The 14162-nt window shown below is 38.3% G+C and overlaps 6 protein-coding genes and 1 long non-coding RNA gene across 7 annotated transcripts in view; 5 read left to right on the top strand and 2 right to left on the bottom strand.

The window, feature by feature from the left end:
• The window catches only part of CenG1A (Centaurin gamma 1A), a 75925-nt gene that overhangs the window by 9163 nt on the left and 52600 nt on the right, over positions 1-14162 (top strand). The gene's annotated exons all lie outside the window — the stretch shown is intronic.
• LOC115562801 (uncharacterized) lies at positions 778-1906 on the bottom strand. Its single transcript, XM_030384908.2, has 2 exons — positions 1748-1906; positions 778-1668 (listed from the first exon to the last, which is right to left on the bottom strand). Exons 1-2 carry the CDS (start codon positions 1824-1826, stop codon positions 1010-1012), a joined length of 738 nt encoding a protein of 245 aa, XP_030240768.1. The 5' UTR covers positions 1827-1906; the 3' UTR covers positions 778-1009.
• LOC149091697 (uncharacterized) lies at positions 3512-4329 on the top strand. The gene is made up of 3 exons (XR_016196490.1): positions 3512-3645; positions 3726-3882; positions 3945-4329. It is a non-coding gene; the product is annotated as an uncharacterized LOC149091697 (long non-coding RNA).
• Positions 4514-5529, bottom strand: LOC149091696 (uncharacterized). The gene is made up of 2 exons (XM_030384890.2): positions 5376-5529; positions 4514-5298 (listed from the first exon to the last, which is right to left on the bottom strand). Exons 1-2 carry the CDS (start codon positions 5443-5445, stop codon positions 4595-4597), a joined length of 774 nt encoding a protein of 257 aa, XP_030240750.1. The 5' UTR covers positions 5446-5529; the 3' UTR covers positions 4514-4594.
• LOC115562799 (uncharacterized) overlaps positions 7078-14162 on the top strand; it is a 42827-nt gene continuing 35742 nt past the window's right edge. Inside the window, exons 1-3 of the mRNA XM_030384905.2 lie at positions 7078-7234; positions 7324-7489; positions 7553-8166. Coding sequence (XP_030240765.1) covers positions 7129-7234; positions 7324-7489; positions 7553-8129 — 849 coding nt within the window. The 5' untranslated portion in view covers positions 7078-7128 and the 3' untranslated portion in view covers positions 8130-8166. The remainder of the gene's footprint in view (positions 7235-7323; positions 7490-7552; positions 8167-14162) is intronic.
• Positions 8295-9405, top strand: LOC115562798 (uncharacterized). Its single transcript, XM_030384900.2, has 2 exons — positions 8295-8506; positions 8585-9405. Exons 1-2 carry the CDS (start codon positions 8347-8349, stop codon positions 9331-9333), a joined length of 909 nt encoding a protein of 302 aa, XP_030240760.1. The 5' UTR covers positions 8295-8346; the 3' UTR covers positions 9334-9405.
• Positions 10207-11155, top strand: LOC108649559 (uncharacterized). Its single transcript, XM_018098527.3, has 2 exons — positions 10207-10471; positions 10533-11155. The coding sequence occupies exons 1-2, from the start codon at positions 10269-10271 to the stop codon at positions 11077-11079; spliced, it is 750 nt and encodes a 249-aa protein (XP_017954016.1). The 5' UTR covers positions 10207-10268; the 3' UTR covers positions 11080-11155.

Raw genomic sequence — 14162 nt, 5'->3', positions numbered from 1 at the left:
AGTTGAGCACGTTTCTTTGCTTCTTGTTATTATTGCCCTGGGATCTGTCAAGGTTAAGTCACTGCCCTCGCTTAGACTGTCTCATGTGGCCCAGTCGATTGATAAGGCGGCGCTCAACTAGTGTGCCAAAAATAGTGCCGATTGAATGAAATGGAACTATGGAAATGGAATAGGTTTAAAGCGCACAGCCTGAAAGCAGGCAATGATTTTTAAAGGGAAATTTTCATGCTAAATATACATATATCCTGTAAGGGTCTTGGGTATGGCTATTCCAAACCTTAATTTATAAACTGAGAGATGTGTACAAATTAATATAGATATGGTGTAATTTAACTACAAATAATAGTTGATAATTGATTAAGTTATTCGGCATTTAGCATTGCCAAATGCTAGAATTTGCTAAATTGCCTTATCTGAAGTAATGTGGTTGCTTGTTCAAATAAGTATTGCATACTTTTGCGCTGTTATCGAAAAGTCCCAAATATCCCTGTAGACGTCACACTTGATAAAATTATTGCCTACTTTTAGGCAGTTTGTGATATTTCTTGAAACTTATTTATTTACCATCTGCTTGCTTTTCTGTCATTATAAAACATTTTGAAAGCCATAAATTATGCATGTGCGAACTAATCTAATTACTATTAAACATATTTAATGCAATTAATAATGATTGTGCAGATGTCATTTGTCAATTAGTTTATTCATTTGTAGAAATGATGAATAATGAGCAAATGATTTAATATTAATTATTTGATGCACTTTTAATAATAAAACATATTTTTTTTTAGATCTAAATTTAAGTTTTTATTAAGGAATATATAAAGTTTGATCGTTGCCTTTCATGAAATCGTAAAACAAATTTAGCCACACGCAAAGATAATCTAAGCGATTAGATTAACGCATTCGAACAGTTGTTTTTAACTTGTGCACATCGCTTTATGACTTTGATTAGCTAAACCATAATTAAAAAGTTTCATGCTTCTCTCTATAACTTTATTGTTTGAGGAATTTAAGAACCTGTAATAATGCCAATAATATCCTTGATTGTCCGGTCGCCAATCAAGTCATTGCAAATGGGCGTCACAGTGCTGTCCAGCCAATTGGCGAAAAACTCCGTATTATCATTGACCGTTAGACTGATGAACTCCTCGATTATTTCGTTGATCTTCCGATTGAGTATACGATATTTGGATAGATTCTCAATGTTGGAGACAACATTGCCGGTGACAATGTTCACATTGATCTCCTTGATGCGCAAATAGTTGTTGCTGCCGACAAGGCCCGTGCTGTACTTGATGTGGCCGGATATATTTAAATCCTCGAGAGCCATAAAGGCGCCACCATTGCGTGTCATGCGATAATTGGCACCGACATCCGCCTGATACTGGGTCGTCACATTTAAGCTGGCGAAGTGGAACTCGAACTTAAGCCGGCTCAAGAACAGATTCGTGTTCATTATCTTAATTTCAAACTCGTTCAGGCCATGCACAGCCACATCATCGAAAGCGCCTTTGGCATGCAGCTCGCCGGCATTCAAATCGAACTCCTTGTGCTTCATTTTCAGAGGAGCGAGGGGGGGAATGCCGTACTGTGGCCAGCCTTTAACCATTTGCACCTTCAGCTGCTCCAGGGTATCCACAATAATGCTGTCAATAGAGCGCGATTGACCTGTAAAGGCAAATCGATTTATATTCAATATCATTTTAAAGTGTCCTGAAAAATCTATCAAATTATTTTCTTATTTTACCTGCCAATTTCTCAGCAACCTCCGCCCCCTGACATGCGGCCAGAGCCAAAATAATGGCCACCAAAGATAGAGACTTCATATTTTGTATTCTTAAATAACTTCTCACTGCCAACACCTGATTTGAACTGCGCACCTCGGCCGAGTTGGCGAAAGTTTTTATATACCACTCGAATGTCCATTGATAAAGCGCAAGAACTAATTGCTTAGCATGTGAACATTTAAACGAATAAGTAAATAGTAAAAAATATAAATATATTTGAAATGAGCTGATAAGCTCAGCAACTTAAGATTAGGCATTAGATTAAAGAGATCCACGCCTGAAGAGCTTTTAGACCGTTTAAAAAGACGTTAACAAAATTCCGTGGAAAAGCTTTACAGTGAAAGCACGCTAATATAAAACGCTAATATTCAACGAACAATTATTTTTGTTATTAGTATTGTTATTTTTATTATAATTTTAATTTGCTATCTTTATGTACATTAAATATAATATACAACGGTATCAAGAGCCAATATGCAAATGCCCACAGAGCTAACAGCAATGTTAACTGCAATGCCGGCTTCAGAGTTAACAGAAATCTTCACTTAATCCCAGGGGCAAACTCTCAAATGCAAGATTAGCAGTAGAAATGTTAACAACAATGTCTGCAGCAAAGTTAACAGAAATCTTTGCTCTGAGCACTAGCATGTGCTGCACGGCGTCAATTATATATGTACGTATGTGTGTGTAAGAACTGCTCGGTTGTTGATTACAGCGCTGACAGAAAGCTTTTCAATCAAGCGTTACCGTTGCTGCTGAGAATGCATGAAATAGCTCAATTATCTTGAGCTTTTGATCCCGTTTAGGTGCTAGTGTGGTAGTTGAGCGAGATGACAGAGAGGCAGGGACCACAGCAATGACAGAGGGTTTTTATTAGCAGAGCTGCCATTGCAGCTGAGAGAGAACTTTTGAGTATAGCGACCATTACCGTCTTTGCTGTTGATCCCATTTCATTTGTATATGTGTTCATAATATATGTATGTGTTCTAATAAACTTCGGTGTTGCTTTTGAATTCGCTTATATCTTCAAATGAAACTTCTCTTTATATTTATTTATATTTATATTTTATTTGTATATCAATAATTAACATGACAAAATGTCTTTAATTCTGTAGGTGAATGTCCGTTTTTATTTGTCTTTGGGGTACGTCTGCATATAAAGATTTTGGGACGCAATATTTAGCTGTTTATAAAATTTGGCTCTGGCTGTATAGACTTGAATGAAACGATGGAGATTAAGATAAGAGTATAAGTGGTTAACACATTTAGTATAGCCCCTGTATATAATGATGAGCTATTACAGCTCGAGAGTGCAATGCATCCAATTCATGCAAATAAGGATGCTCTTGCAGAGACTGCTCGAATAAGGCACACCCTGGAACTTGTGTGAAGTAGGTTCTTTTATGCATGGATAGCAAATATGTATTTGCACCCATACATTCAAGCAGCTCTTACGGGAGAGAGACGGCCATCATACTATGTATATACTTGCTTGGATCTGCCATGCCTCCTTTTAGCTGTTACATAAATTTTCATACATTCATTATACCCTGATTAGCAATTCCAATGTATTTAGGGTATACATATTTTTTGTTGGCAAATTCATCTGCTTTATCTACGGCTAGATTGTATTTGTTATCTGGAGTTATCTTGGCTTTGTTACGACAATGATACTCCCTGAATTTAGTAGAAATCGTGGATATAAAAGCCCTTGGATCACTTCATTTTTCGATCATTTAACGTATTCACATCATGCAGTTAAGCGTGCTTTGCTTCGTTACCCTTTTAGCTTGTGCAGCGGCCCACACGGTCGGGTTCTTATCCGAGGAAGAATTTAATAAACTTAACGAACGCAATCGTAAGTTGAATTTTATCAACGATTGTTACAATTCACTTTTAACTGATTGAATCTCTGTCTTCAACTCTGTCTCCTGTCAGTCGTTAAGCCTGATGAACGAGATTTGGAATTGACCTCTGAGGCTACGCAGTCTGTGCAAAGTTCGACGCCCACAGGCAGTCTAGGACATGTTTCTCATCCAGTGGCGACCTATATCACCGAAAAGACAAATATAAATTTGATTCAATCGGTTCTTGAGTGAGTCGACAAATGGTTTGCACTACCAGCATTCCGCTTAATTTTCACTTATATTTTATCAGGGGCTGGCATCAGTTTTTAGCATATATGAGTAAATTCGAAGTACTCGATGATATCGTCTCTGACGTTGTAGAACATATATCCACTTCTGTTTTAAAAGAGCGTCTTAATAATTTGCATAACTCTATACTGATCGTCTTAAACTGGGCTGGGGTGGACTCTGTGCTAATTGAAAACTCGATTAGTTTGCTTTTTGAGAAGTTACAGCTTCTATTCAACCACAGTCCAAGTCATTAAATCAGATTTACTTACTTAACATTACGCGTTTTATTTACGGCGGTGTAGCACTCTTTATATTATATCTATTCATCAGGCAATGTCTTACAATACATGCAGCGAGTAAAGCTGTATTGGCTTCTCAATCAGATCCAAGCCTTTTTATACATATTCCCGAATTTTCATTTATAAGGAACAATATAACAATTTATATGAATATGTGCATAGTTAATATAAAGTCAATATATATGTACATATCTATATAGATCTATTGACTGTGTCACCTAATAAATCATCTATTTGCTCCTTGCCACACTTAAAAAGATTTCGGAACCAACAGAAAGTGCTAGCTCCATTGAAGTGAAAATATATGTACTTATTTATTCTTTTGTTACAAAGAAAGTTTTAATCAAATACGAAGCTTTTCACATATTGTTTACCAGTCCAGCTCTGGGGGAATGCAGACCTCCTTCTCGCCGCCCTCACCGTCGCTATTGATGATATCGGTGATGCTGATATCGTCCAGAACGCTGTTCACTGCCGGCAGAGCAACACTCTCAATGGTCTCGGCAATCAGATCCTCGTTCTCATTGATGACCATCTCAACGGCCTCGGCCAGATAGTCGTTCATCTTCTCGTTAACGGTGCCATCGCCGAGCATGCCCTCGATCTCGGACTCAACAGCGCCCAAGTGAGTGCGCACATCGAGAGTCTTGAGCTTCAGCTTGCCGTTGAGCACACCCAGAGAGTATTTCATGGTGCCCCAGATAACCATATCCTTGATAGCGAACTTGGCGTGACCGGCGCCAATCATCTTGATGGTGAAGCCATATTTCTTCAGCAGCAGATCCATGTCGTAGATAGTGTCCACATTGACGTCGCGGAAGTTGAATTTGAAGTTCACTTTGCTGGTGATGGCATTCACCTTCATCTCCTCGATATCAAAATCGTTCAGACCATTGAGACGGAAGTGCTCGACGCTGCCCTTCATTTTCAATGCATCCGTATCGATATCGATGTTCTGGTGATCGATGCGAAGCGGAGCAATTGGCGGGATGCCCAGGCCAGGGAAGCCGCAAGGCATCTGCTCCTTCATGTCCTCAATCACATCAACCACTGTGCTGGAGATTGATCTGGTATCTAAGAGAATGCAGAAATCGAATTAGCAGAGCTCTCATTGTCTTTCCCTCTTCCTCTCTCTGTCTCTATCCACTCACCATACGCCTCGCCCACAGCAGCGGCATTTGCGCACGCAACAAGCGCCAAGAGAGCCACAAAGAGTTTCATATTTTATTCTCGTATAATAGCTGAATCAAATGCCAGTTGTATTTATACTGATCATTGGGTTCTACGTCCAGCTGGCTTTTATAGATGCCCACTTCACCACTTGGGGTCCGCTGATAAGAGCTACCGGAGTCGATAATAAAATCGCCATAGCCATCGATTGTTGGACATACTGTGACGGGGTCTTATCTGAACGATTTTTGGCAACAACAAAATTATATAAAATGTATAGAAATCCATTTTTTAATTAAAAAACCGTTTACTTATCTTGTCCATCGAAAGGTGAAATGGGTCGAAAGTAGAGCCGACTAAAAATATACAGAAATTCCATAGTCTTTCTCCTTCCGTTGGTGAATCACCATGACCTTACCAAGTTTTCTGATTCTTGGTTGGGCAAGGTTTTTCCTCTTCTTCATTTTTTTGACTGTTCTATATGATTTACAATATGCGTTTTATCATCTGAGCTTAAGATGGATTAGATGTACGACTTGAAGTGATTTATAATCTTATTGTTCTTTCAACAGCTTGTTGAAAAGTGTTTATATATAGGTTTTAAGATGTAATGATAAGGCAAAAGGCAATATCGAACATTTGTTGCGCTGAGCTGAGCGAAAACTCTAGGAATTTAATAGAACTTAGCCTAAAGTCAATAGTTAATTATAAAATTTTTAAAAATTATTAGAAATTTCAATTAAATAAATGTCAATTACATAAAAATTAAGAAATATATATAAAAAAATAAATAATTATAAAAAAAAATAAATATAAAAATAAATAAATAAATAAAAACAAAAAAATAAATAAATAAAAACAAAAAAATTTAAATAAAACAATTTAATTTTAAATGATAAATAAATAAAAATTTTAAAATAATAATAATATTATAATAAAAAAAAAATTAATGTATAATAATTATGTACAAAATATAAAAAATTAAACATATACAAATTATAAAAAGAAATATAAAGAATAAATGAAATAAACAAAAATTAAAATTTTTGTATAAATGATAGAAAAAGATAGAATTATATACAACCTTTGTAGGTTACAATTTTTAACGAAACTTCCAGTATTTCTTAACGAACGATAGACTCTTTTAATCAAAACAATTAGAGGTTTATTAAATTGATTTATAACAGTTACAATCTTTAATTTCCCAAGAGAGAATGTCGTAAGTTCTATGTGTGACCGTCTGTCGTATGTTGTCTATGGGGTATTTGAGGAACACCTGCTGAAACTATCGAAGAACACCTGCGAAAAAAAAAAACATCTGACGCACTAATTACTCGTATACGAAATTTGACTACATATATATACATATACATGTATATGTTCAAAAATATTTGAAAATAAATCATTGGGACACATCGATTGGCCATTTGGATGGGGATGTCAAGATTAGACTACAAGTGTTTTGCACTTTTCTTATAGTGCTCTATATATAACGATGGGGCGATTACCGTAGCTAACTCGAGTGCATGATATAAATTAGAAGCGAAATTATCAATCTAAAAATAATTTGTGCAAATTGCTTAGCCTAATCTTAGATGATTTATTTGGTGGGCTTTGTGCCACATGGATTAGCTGGGCTTTGGCCATAAACCCCAACTGCATCTACTTAGTGTAATTCTTGGCTATAAAAGCCATGAGCCTTAGCCATTTACCAATTAGCTAAAAAGCCAAACAATGAAGTTCAGCGTGGTTTGTTTTGTTGCCCTTTTGGCCTGTGCAGCGGCCTATGAGGTGGACCTCTTGACTGAGGAGCAGTTTAATCGACTTATCGAACGTGATCGTAAGTTCAATTTGAATATGAAGAGTTGTGCAATTTATTTCGACTGATTGAATCTCTCCGCCTCCGCCTCTGCCTATGCCGTTGCTTAGCTATTAACCCAGATGATTTTGGCCTGATATTGAATTCGCAGGCCAAGAAGGCCGTGAGGAATCTGATGGAGCATCTACCCTGTGGCTTTCCTGAATACGGAATCCCTCCATTGGCGCCCTACACCAATGCTGATCTAAATATTCATTTGGCTGAATCGGTTATTGAGTGAGTTCGCAAATGATTATAGCTTGTGGGGCTTATCCTCAATGTGGTTTACTGTTGTCTCAGTTCCTTGCTGCAGTTTTTGCGCTTCCGCTTCGATGGCTTGGAGACCATGGAGATCAAGAAGCTAAAGGTCAGCTACACCTTCAACAAGAAGGTTCAGTTCCATTTCAAGTTCAAGGAGCTAAAGGCCAGCGCTCACTTCCTGAACACCGACACATTGATTGATTTGCTGCAAGAGCTGGGTCTCTCGGTGCGCTACGAGGGCAGTGGACCACTTGCCTTTAGTCTGGAGGATCTAACGATTCAGGGCTCGTTCAAGTACAAGATGCCCTTCATCTTTGGCTCAATTAAGATCTACAATTTCGAGTGTGTCGTTGGTCTGGGCGGTGTCAACTCCCACATTGGCGGCATTTTGGGCAACGGACGCATCAATGAGATGATCAACGATATTGTGGACTATCAGGTGCCCGCGCTCATCAATGGACATCAAAAGGAGATCAGTGAACGTATTGAGGCATTCTTTGTGCCTTTGGTCAATGAGCGTCTGAAGGGTCATAAGGTCTGGTTCCTGCTGAAACAACTGACCAATACCACCAAGAAATGCAATCCCACACCCGCTCCTTGGCTGGCCGTTCAGTGAGCCAGAGCCACAAATCAAGCAAATCAATAAATCAGATGTAGCCTTTCAACGATATGCGGTTTTAATTAGCTATGCGGGGTAGCTCGCTATAGATTGTGCCTATCGAGCATTATCATGACACGAAACACTTATCGCTCACTCGTATGGCTATAAAAGCTGCCTTCGGTCGTGGCTGGCCAATCAGTTGCAGGTTGAGTTTCATTCGAAGATATTCAGCATGCGTTTTCTAATTGTTTTGGCCGGTCTGGTCGCCATTTGTGCTGCGGGCACATTGCCCAAAGAACAGTTCCAACATCCGCTCGAGCAGCGCCTGCTGCAGCTCGCCGATCCGAATGGCGATATCGAGCTATTCGCTGAGCCCGAAACAGGTGTTGAAGGTGAGCGTTAATCTGACCCCAATGATCTAGTTGAAGCTGAAACAATTCTGAATTTATATGTATTTCAATCGGCTACAGTTGCTCCACACTTTGTGATCTCGTGGCAAGTGCGTCGCATGATCCGCAAGCTGCAAAAGCAAATGCCCTGCGGCTGGCCCGAGCTGGGCATTCCCCCATTGGCTCCAGTGCGTGTCACCGAAGCGAATTTGGACTTGAAGCGCGGCATTGTCGACACGATCAATCACATCTTCCATCTGAAAATCGCCGGCCTGGACGACTTTAAGATCAAGCTGTTCAAGCTGAACGTGATCTCATCGAAGATCACCTTCGATTTCCTGTTCACCAACATCGATACAACTGCGCAGAAATACGAGACCGATACGTTGATCGATGCACTGCGTCAGCTGGGTCTGTCTGTGGAATATGAGGGCGATGGCTCCATTCTCTTCGATCTGATCAATTTGCGTGTCAGCGGCACTCTGAAGTACAAGCTGCCAGTGCTATGGGGCTCCGCCAAGATCCTTTCGCTGAAGACCAACGTTGAGCTGGGCGCCGTCGATTCTGATATTAGCGGCTTCATGGGCAACGGCAAGATCAATGCGATCATCAATCGCCAGCTGGAGAATCTGCTCGTGAAGGTCATCAATAATAATCAGGAATCGATTTCCGATATCATTGAGGATACGATTGTGCCACGTGTAAACCAGGCGCTTAAGGGCAAGGACTTCTGGACTTTGGTCGATTTGATTTTCTCCAGCAGCGAGGGTGAAAATGAGGATGATCCAATTGTGGTTGACTGTGTGCCACCAGCAGATCCCTGGGCTTAAATTACAAATGATATTCTAGCTTGAGCAAAAGACGATTGCTTCAATAAAGCTTTTAGATTTCTTTTGATAGAATTCTTTGATTTTTTCTATAGATTTGATTAAATGCAGTGCGGTGGGAGCTATTTGGGTGTATAATATTTTTTAATGCCTGAAGGCCTCTAACTTAAAGCTTGTTAAAAAGAATTAATTCTTTGTAACAACAAATAAATAAATATATAATATTTTTTAATCATTTTTTTTATATTTATTTTGCTATATTGTTTATTATCTTCAAATTTGTATTCTCTTATTAATTACTTTATTTTATTTGTGTAAACAAATGCTTTTTAATTAATTTCTTAATTTTTATTATTTATTCTATATTTTATTTATTTTTATATATTTTTATATATTATTATATATTTTAATATATTTTTAAATATATTTTTAATTTTAATATTTTAAGTTATTTATTATGCTTTTATTTTTTATTTTATTATTTTTTTTCTTAACATAACTTTTTTTTATGAATAGAAAATGTATATAATTTTATTCTTTTTATTCTTAAAACAAATCTTTTTTTTTTTTGATTAGCATTATAGTTTTATATATTTTATATACCGTATTAAAATATAACAAAAACAAAAACAAAACAGCAAAATTATTGATAGTTATATATTTCGATTGCAATTATCACTTCCTTTTTTGGCTATCCCAATATGTGTGGTACACCCTGCTCTCCTGTGTCCTCATAATAAACCTTATACAGTCGCCTGCAAGTCACTAGATCGTAGCCTACTTTTAGACATTCTCTCTCCATTGCTATCGACACTATAAAACACCTGTTCTTGTTCGTGCAATCTAATCAGCAAGCAATAGATTTCTCTATCTGCTGCTGATTTTAGCACCTGGCAGCTGCTACTGGTTTACTCTTTAGTTAATCCAAAGTTCTCGAAATGCGCAGCTTGTTTCTAGTGCTAATTGCCTTGCTTGGCTGCTCCTTGAGCTCGGGCCGCATTCTCTTTGACGATGAGCTGCGCGAGTTGACGGAGTTTTTGCGCCTGCAAATGCAGTGCGGCTATCCGGCCAAGGGCGTACCCATCCTGGCGCCCGCTCAATTGCCCTACAAGGAGGTAGACGTTCAAGCGGATGCGTTTAGGTAAGCTCACGAGCCAAGCAAAGGTAGTAGCTACTACAGTTTCTCTACTCTCCCTTTGCAGTGGGCGTGGCAACTTTACGAACATCTCCATTGTGGGTCTCGATAGCTTCGAGTTCTCCCAGCTGCAGTGGAATAATATTTTTCATACCATCAAATTCGATGTGAGCATTCCCAGCATTCGCTTGAAGGCCGAGAACTACAAGTTCGATCTGACCCGCTTTCTTGGCGCGACTGCCTCAAAGAAGTGCAACGGTGTCTTCGATGTGGAACTGATTAACTTTCGTGCCAACGGCAGCTTCGTGCTGCGTCCCTCTAGTCTAACGAATGGTCTTCATATCACTCGCTGGAATGTCGATTGGCAGCTGGGAAAAGCCATCTCTCAGATCACCGGCATTGGCAGCAAATATCTGGAAAAGTTAATCAATTTCATCCTTCAGGACTTTTTGCAGTTGCTCATCAATGACAATCCCGAAGAGATCTCACAGTTTATGGAGCAATTGCTTGTTGCGCCACTGAATGCGGTGTTTGGTAATGTGGCCTGGTATGAAATAACTGCGATCATATTGGGTCTGGTCAATGGTGTATTGCCCGTCGAGCCCATTTGCTGAAGAGTCCATTAAAGCTAGTTTCACTTGATTAAAATTCAATAAAGTGTGGATAATTTTTGTTGGAGACGTCTTTGAAGTTTTTTGTTATTATTTTCTGGAGATTTCGATGTAAGGTAGAAATTGTTAGGGCTAGAAAAGGTATAGAGAATTGAAGTTTGGAATATTGTTATGATATATATATGTATGCTAATTTGGGAGGGTGTCAATCGTGGCAAACTTTATCTCTTAAAGTTTTATAGCTAAGCCCAAAACTCGAATATACCGATTGGGGGTGTGGCATGAGTATCTGCAGTCGAAAACACCTGCATTTTTATTGATTTTATGTTATAATTATATTATATACTTAATACTCTTTAAATGTAATTTAACATTCTGTTATACTGAAATTATGTTATTTATTAATATGAGGAATTTCTGCCTTTTCTATATATCAACTGCAAAAAGTTTCTTTACAAATTTGTAAAAATTCTGTTACTTAAATTCCTTTACCTATGAATCAGTATTCTTTGATCTTCGATATTCGACACTATACTCACTAATCTATAATTTTCTCTCTATTTGCAGGTAATTACGATTAGATTTGAATTAAACAAAAATATTATGTACGCACATAAATATGAATTGAGTAAGTATAGAAATAGTCTTATCAATTTATGGCACAAACTTGCAAATCGCTCTAATCGTTTCGACCATAAATTATGGCTATAATACGAAAGCAGAGGCTAGACGAGGCTGGCCCAGGCACCAATAGCAATTGGGGAGAAGAAAAAATGAAAATCCATAATCGGATTTGGCGAGAGTCGTCAGCGGGATATCTCAATTCGTCGTTTGTTGGGCTGCGAGAGTTCAAACCAATGCACGAGGCTGCTGCCACGCAGCAGGACAGCCAACGGGTGGTCCTCGAACGGTTCAACACTTCCTCAACCTCAAAATGTGCTCGAAACACCCGTTCCGAAATTGCAGCAGATGTTTTAGGTTTATTTTTTTGTCTTTGCCTCTGCCACTAGATATTTGATTTTTTTTTGTCAACTGTCTATTTTTTGTTGTTGTTGTTGCTGCTCTTGTAATATCATTATTTGTTGTTAATTAGTGGAGAGAAAGAGGGAGAGAGGGAGCAGTGAAGCGATTTGGTTTATATTCATATGGCTGCTGAATTCTTTTAGCATTCGTTGTGGCTCATTTCATTTGCAATTTATGAGTCCTTGCGGCGACGCACACCTTGCGCACGCAAAAGGAGCTGACCGAACACCCATAATCACACACACACGCTCACAGAGAGAATGTCCTTTCATAAGTAGTACGTGCTCTCGGCCATCCTGCGGCGTTTGCATTGTCCGCAAACGCAGTTTTACGAGCTAAGGAACAGCCTGCGCTTTGTTTATTGTCTCGTTGATTGCGATTGTGTCCTTGTTCCCCATTCAGTCGATGCCTTGAACATTTGCACTACTTTAGCCAGCAAAGTTGCCATTTTTTTTCTTCTATGTATTTGCTTCTATTTTATGTGCATTTTGTTGACATTTACGATGCAATTTTCGAAAAGCCCTTAAATCATAGCTGGGTCCTCGGTCAATACTTTCCCTATGCAATTTGACCCTCTTCCATTGCCTCGAGTGCCGATTTCGCTTGGCCCAGTTTGATTAGCCTCAATTTCAGCCGCAAATCGTTTTCGGTATGCTGCATAGATTTGCATGTGCTGAGAGTCTAGGTTTCTTAGTTCAACGTATGTAGATCATAGTTCTTAGAGGATAAGACCTATTTATATATTGGCTGCTGCGACTGTTTAATGTAATATTATATATATATATATCATCATCACATTAATATTAATTCACTGAAATTAAATTTAAAATCGATTGTTTTTTTATAGAAAAGTAAATAAAATTGGAAAATATTTAATCAAAATTTGTTGATATGCAAAAGAATTTTAAATATAAATATAAAAAATAAGATTGAAAAATCGATTTCATATTTTATGTTTATATTAAGTTCTAGGAATGCTATTTCCAAATATATATATTTCAGATACAGAGAATTTAATCCTGTTATATATTTAGTCTATTATTAATTTTAATGTTAATTCCACTAAAATCAAGGTTGCTATCGTTATGATTTCTTTTAAATTAATGAACTATTTTCTAGCCCTCAACTACCCTTAATTGTGCTGCCCACAGTTTTGTTTAGCCTCAAGCTTTTCCCTGCCAAAAACATTCCACAAATTACTTCAATGCACCACAACATTCCCTTTTAGTTTCTACCTTACTTAACAAGAATGTTTCTTCTCCCCTTGTGTGACCTTAAGAACTCTTTTAAACGTAGCCACCGCAGAGCTTTAATTGCCTCTGGCTAAAGCTGTTGCCTCTTCGTCCTTTCTGCTCCGTCTTAATAGCAAAGCCGAGCAGAGGCTTGCAGTTAATTGAAAAGTTTATGCGGCTTTTGCCTTTTGGCTTACAGTTGGCAAGTCGCAAATATTTGCATGTTCCAGTAATACTTGAGAGCAACTAGTACTACATAATAATGCCCATATGGGGCGGAGCAGGGCTATCAACAACGAACAAAAAAAAAAAAATGAGAAAATTTTAAAGGAAAGGGGTTGCGTATGTCATTTGAGAATTTATGACAGGCGGCACTTGAGCGCGGAATTGTTAAGCACAAAAATTAAGATTCATTAGCGGAGCTCAAAGGAGAGAGAGAGAGATTCAGAGAGAGGGGCAAACAGACAGAGATAGTACAGCAGATAACCCTTGCTTAAACAAAGGCCGTCTGCTGCACATAAATCAAAAGTTTTTGGCAAAAAGTCCTGATACGCAGATAGGCGGAAATCGAGGGCATGTTGCCTACGAATCTCCTAGAGGAGTTTCCCTTTCGGCTCCACTCGGTGTTTGTTTATTCAAGGATGTTTTTTCTTTTATTTGCTTGTTCTGCTTCTTGCTCTTCTGTTTTCCTTGTTGCGCATTAAATGAGTTTTAATTTGAAACGTAGTTGCGACGCTGCTGCTTCTTCCTTCCTTTTGTGCCCAACAAGTCAACGGTGAGAGCAAAGAGGTAGGCGCAGTCGGCACCCATTGAAGGCAGTGAAAGCGGGTA

The sequence above is a fragment of the Drosophila navojoa genome, chromosome 3 (genome assembly GCF_054131105.1).
Source record: "Drosophila navojoa isolate 15081-1374.11 chromosome 3, UAZ_NAV_1.0, whole genome shotgun sequence".
NCBI classification, from domain to species: Eukaryota; Metazoa; Arthropoda; class Insecta; order Diptera; family Drosophilidae; genus Drosophila; species Drosophila navojoa.
Note: the sequence above shows the minus strand (reverse complement) of the source record. Positions and strands in the feature narration are given on the sequence as shown.

Excerpts from the sequence above, each read along its gene's own strand:
- LOC149091696 (XM_030384890.2), bottom strand. The coding sequence starts at position 5,445 with ATGAAACTCTTTGTGGCTCTCTTGGCGCTTGTTGCGTGCGCAAATGCC. Across the intron at positions 5,299-5,375 it reads TGCTGTGGGCGAGGCGTATG|ATACCAGATCAATCTCCAGC; the intron begins GTGAGTGGATAG and ends GCATTCTCTTAG.
- LOC115562801 (XM_030384908.2), bottom strand. The coding sequence starts at position 1,826 with ATGAAGTCTCTATCTTTGGTGGCCATTATTTTGGCTCTGGCCGCATGT. Across the intron at positions 1,669-1,747 it reads GGTTGCTGAGAAATTGGCAG|GTCAATCGCGCTCTATTGAC; the intron begins GTAAAATAAGAA and ends TTGCCTTTACAG.
- LOC108649559 (XM_018098527.3), top strand. The coding sequence starts at position 10,269 with ATGCGCAGCTTGTTTCTAGTGCTAATTGCCTTGCTTGGCTGCTCCTTG. Across the intron at positions 10,472-10,532 it reads GTTCAAGCGGATGCGTTTAG|TGGGCGTGGCAACTTTACGA; the intron begins GTAAGCTCACGA and ends CTCCCTTTGCAG.
- LOC115562798 (XM_030384900.2), top strand. The coding sequence starts at position 8,347 with ATGCGTTTTCTAATTGTTTTGGCCGGTCTGGTCGCCATTTGTGCTGCG. Across the intron at positions 8,507-8,584 it reads GCCCGAAACAGGTGTTGAAG|TTGCTCCACACTTTGTGATC; the intron begins GTGAGCGTTAAT and ends AATCGGCTACAG.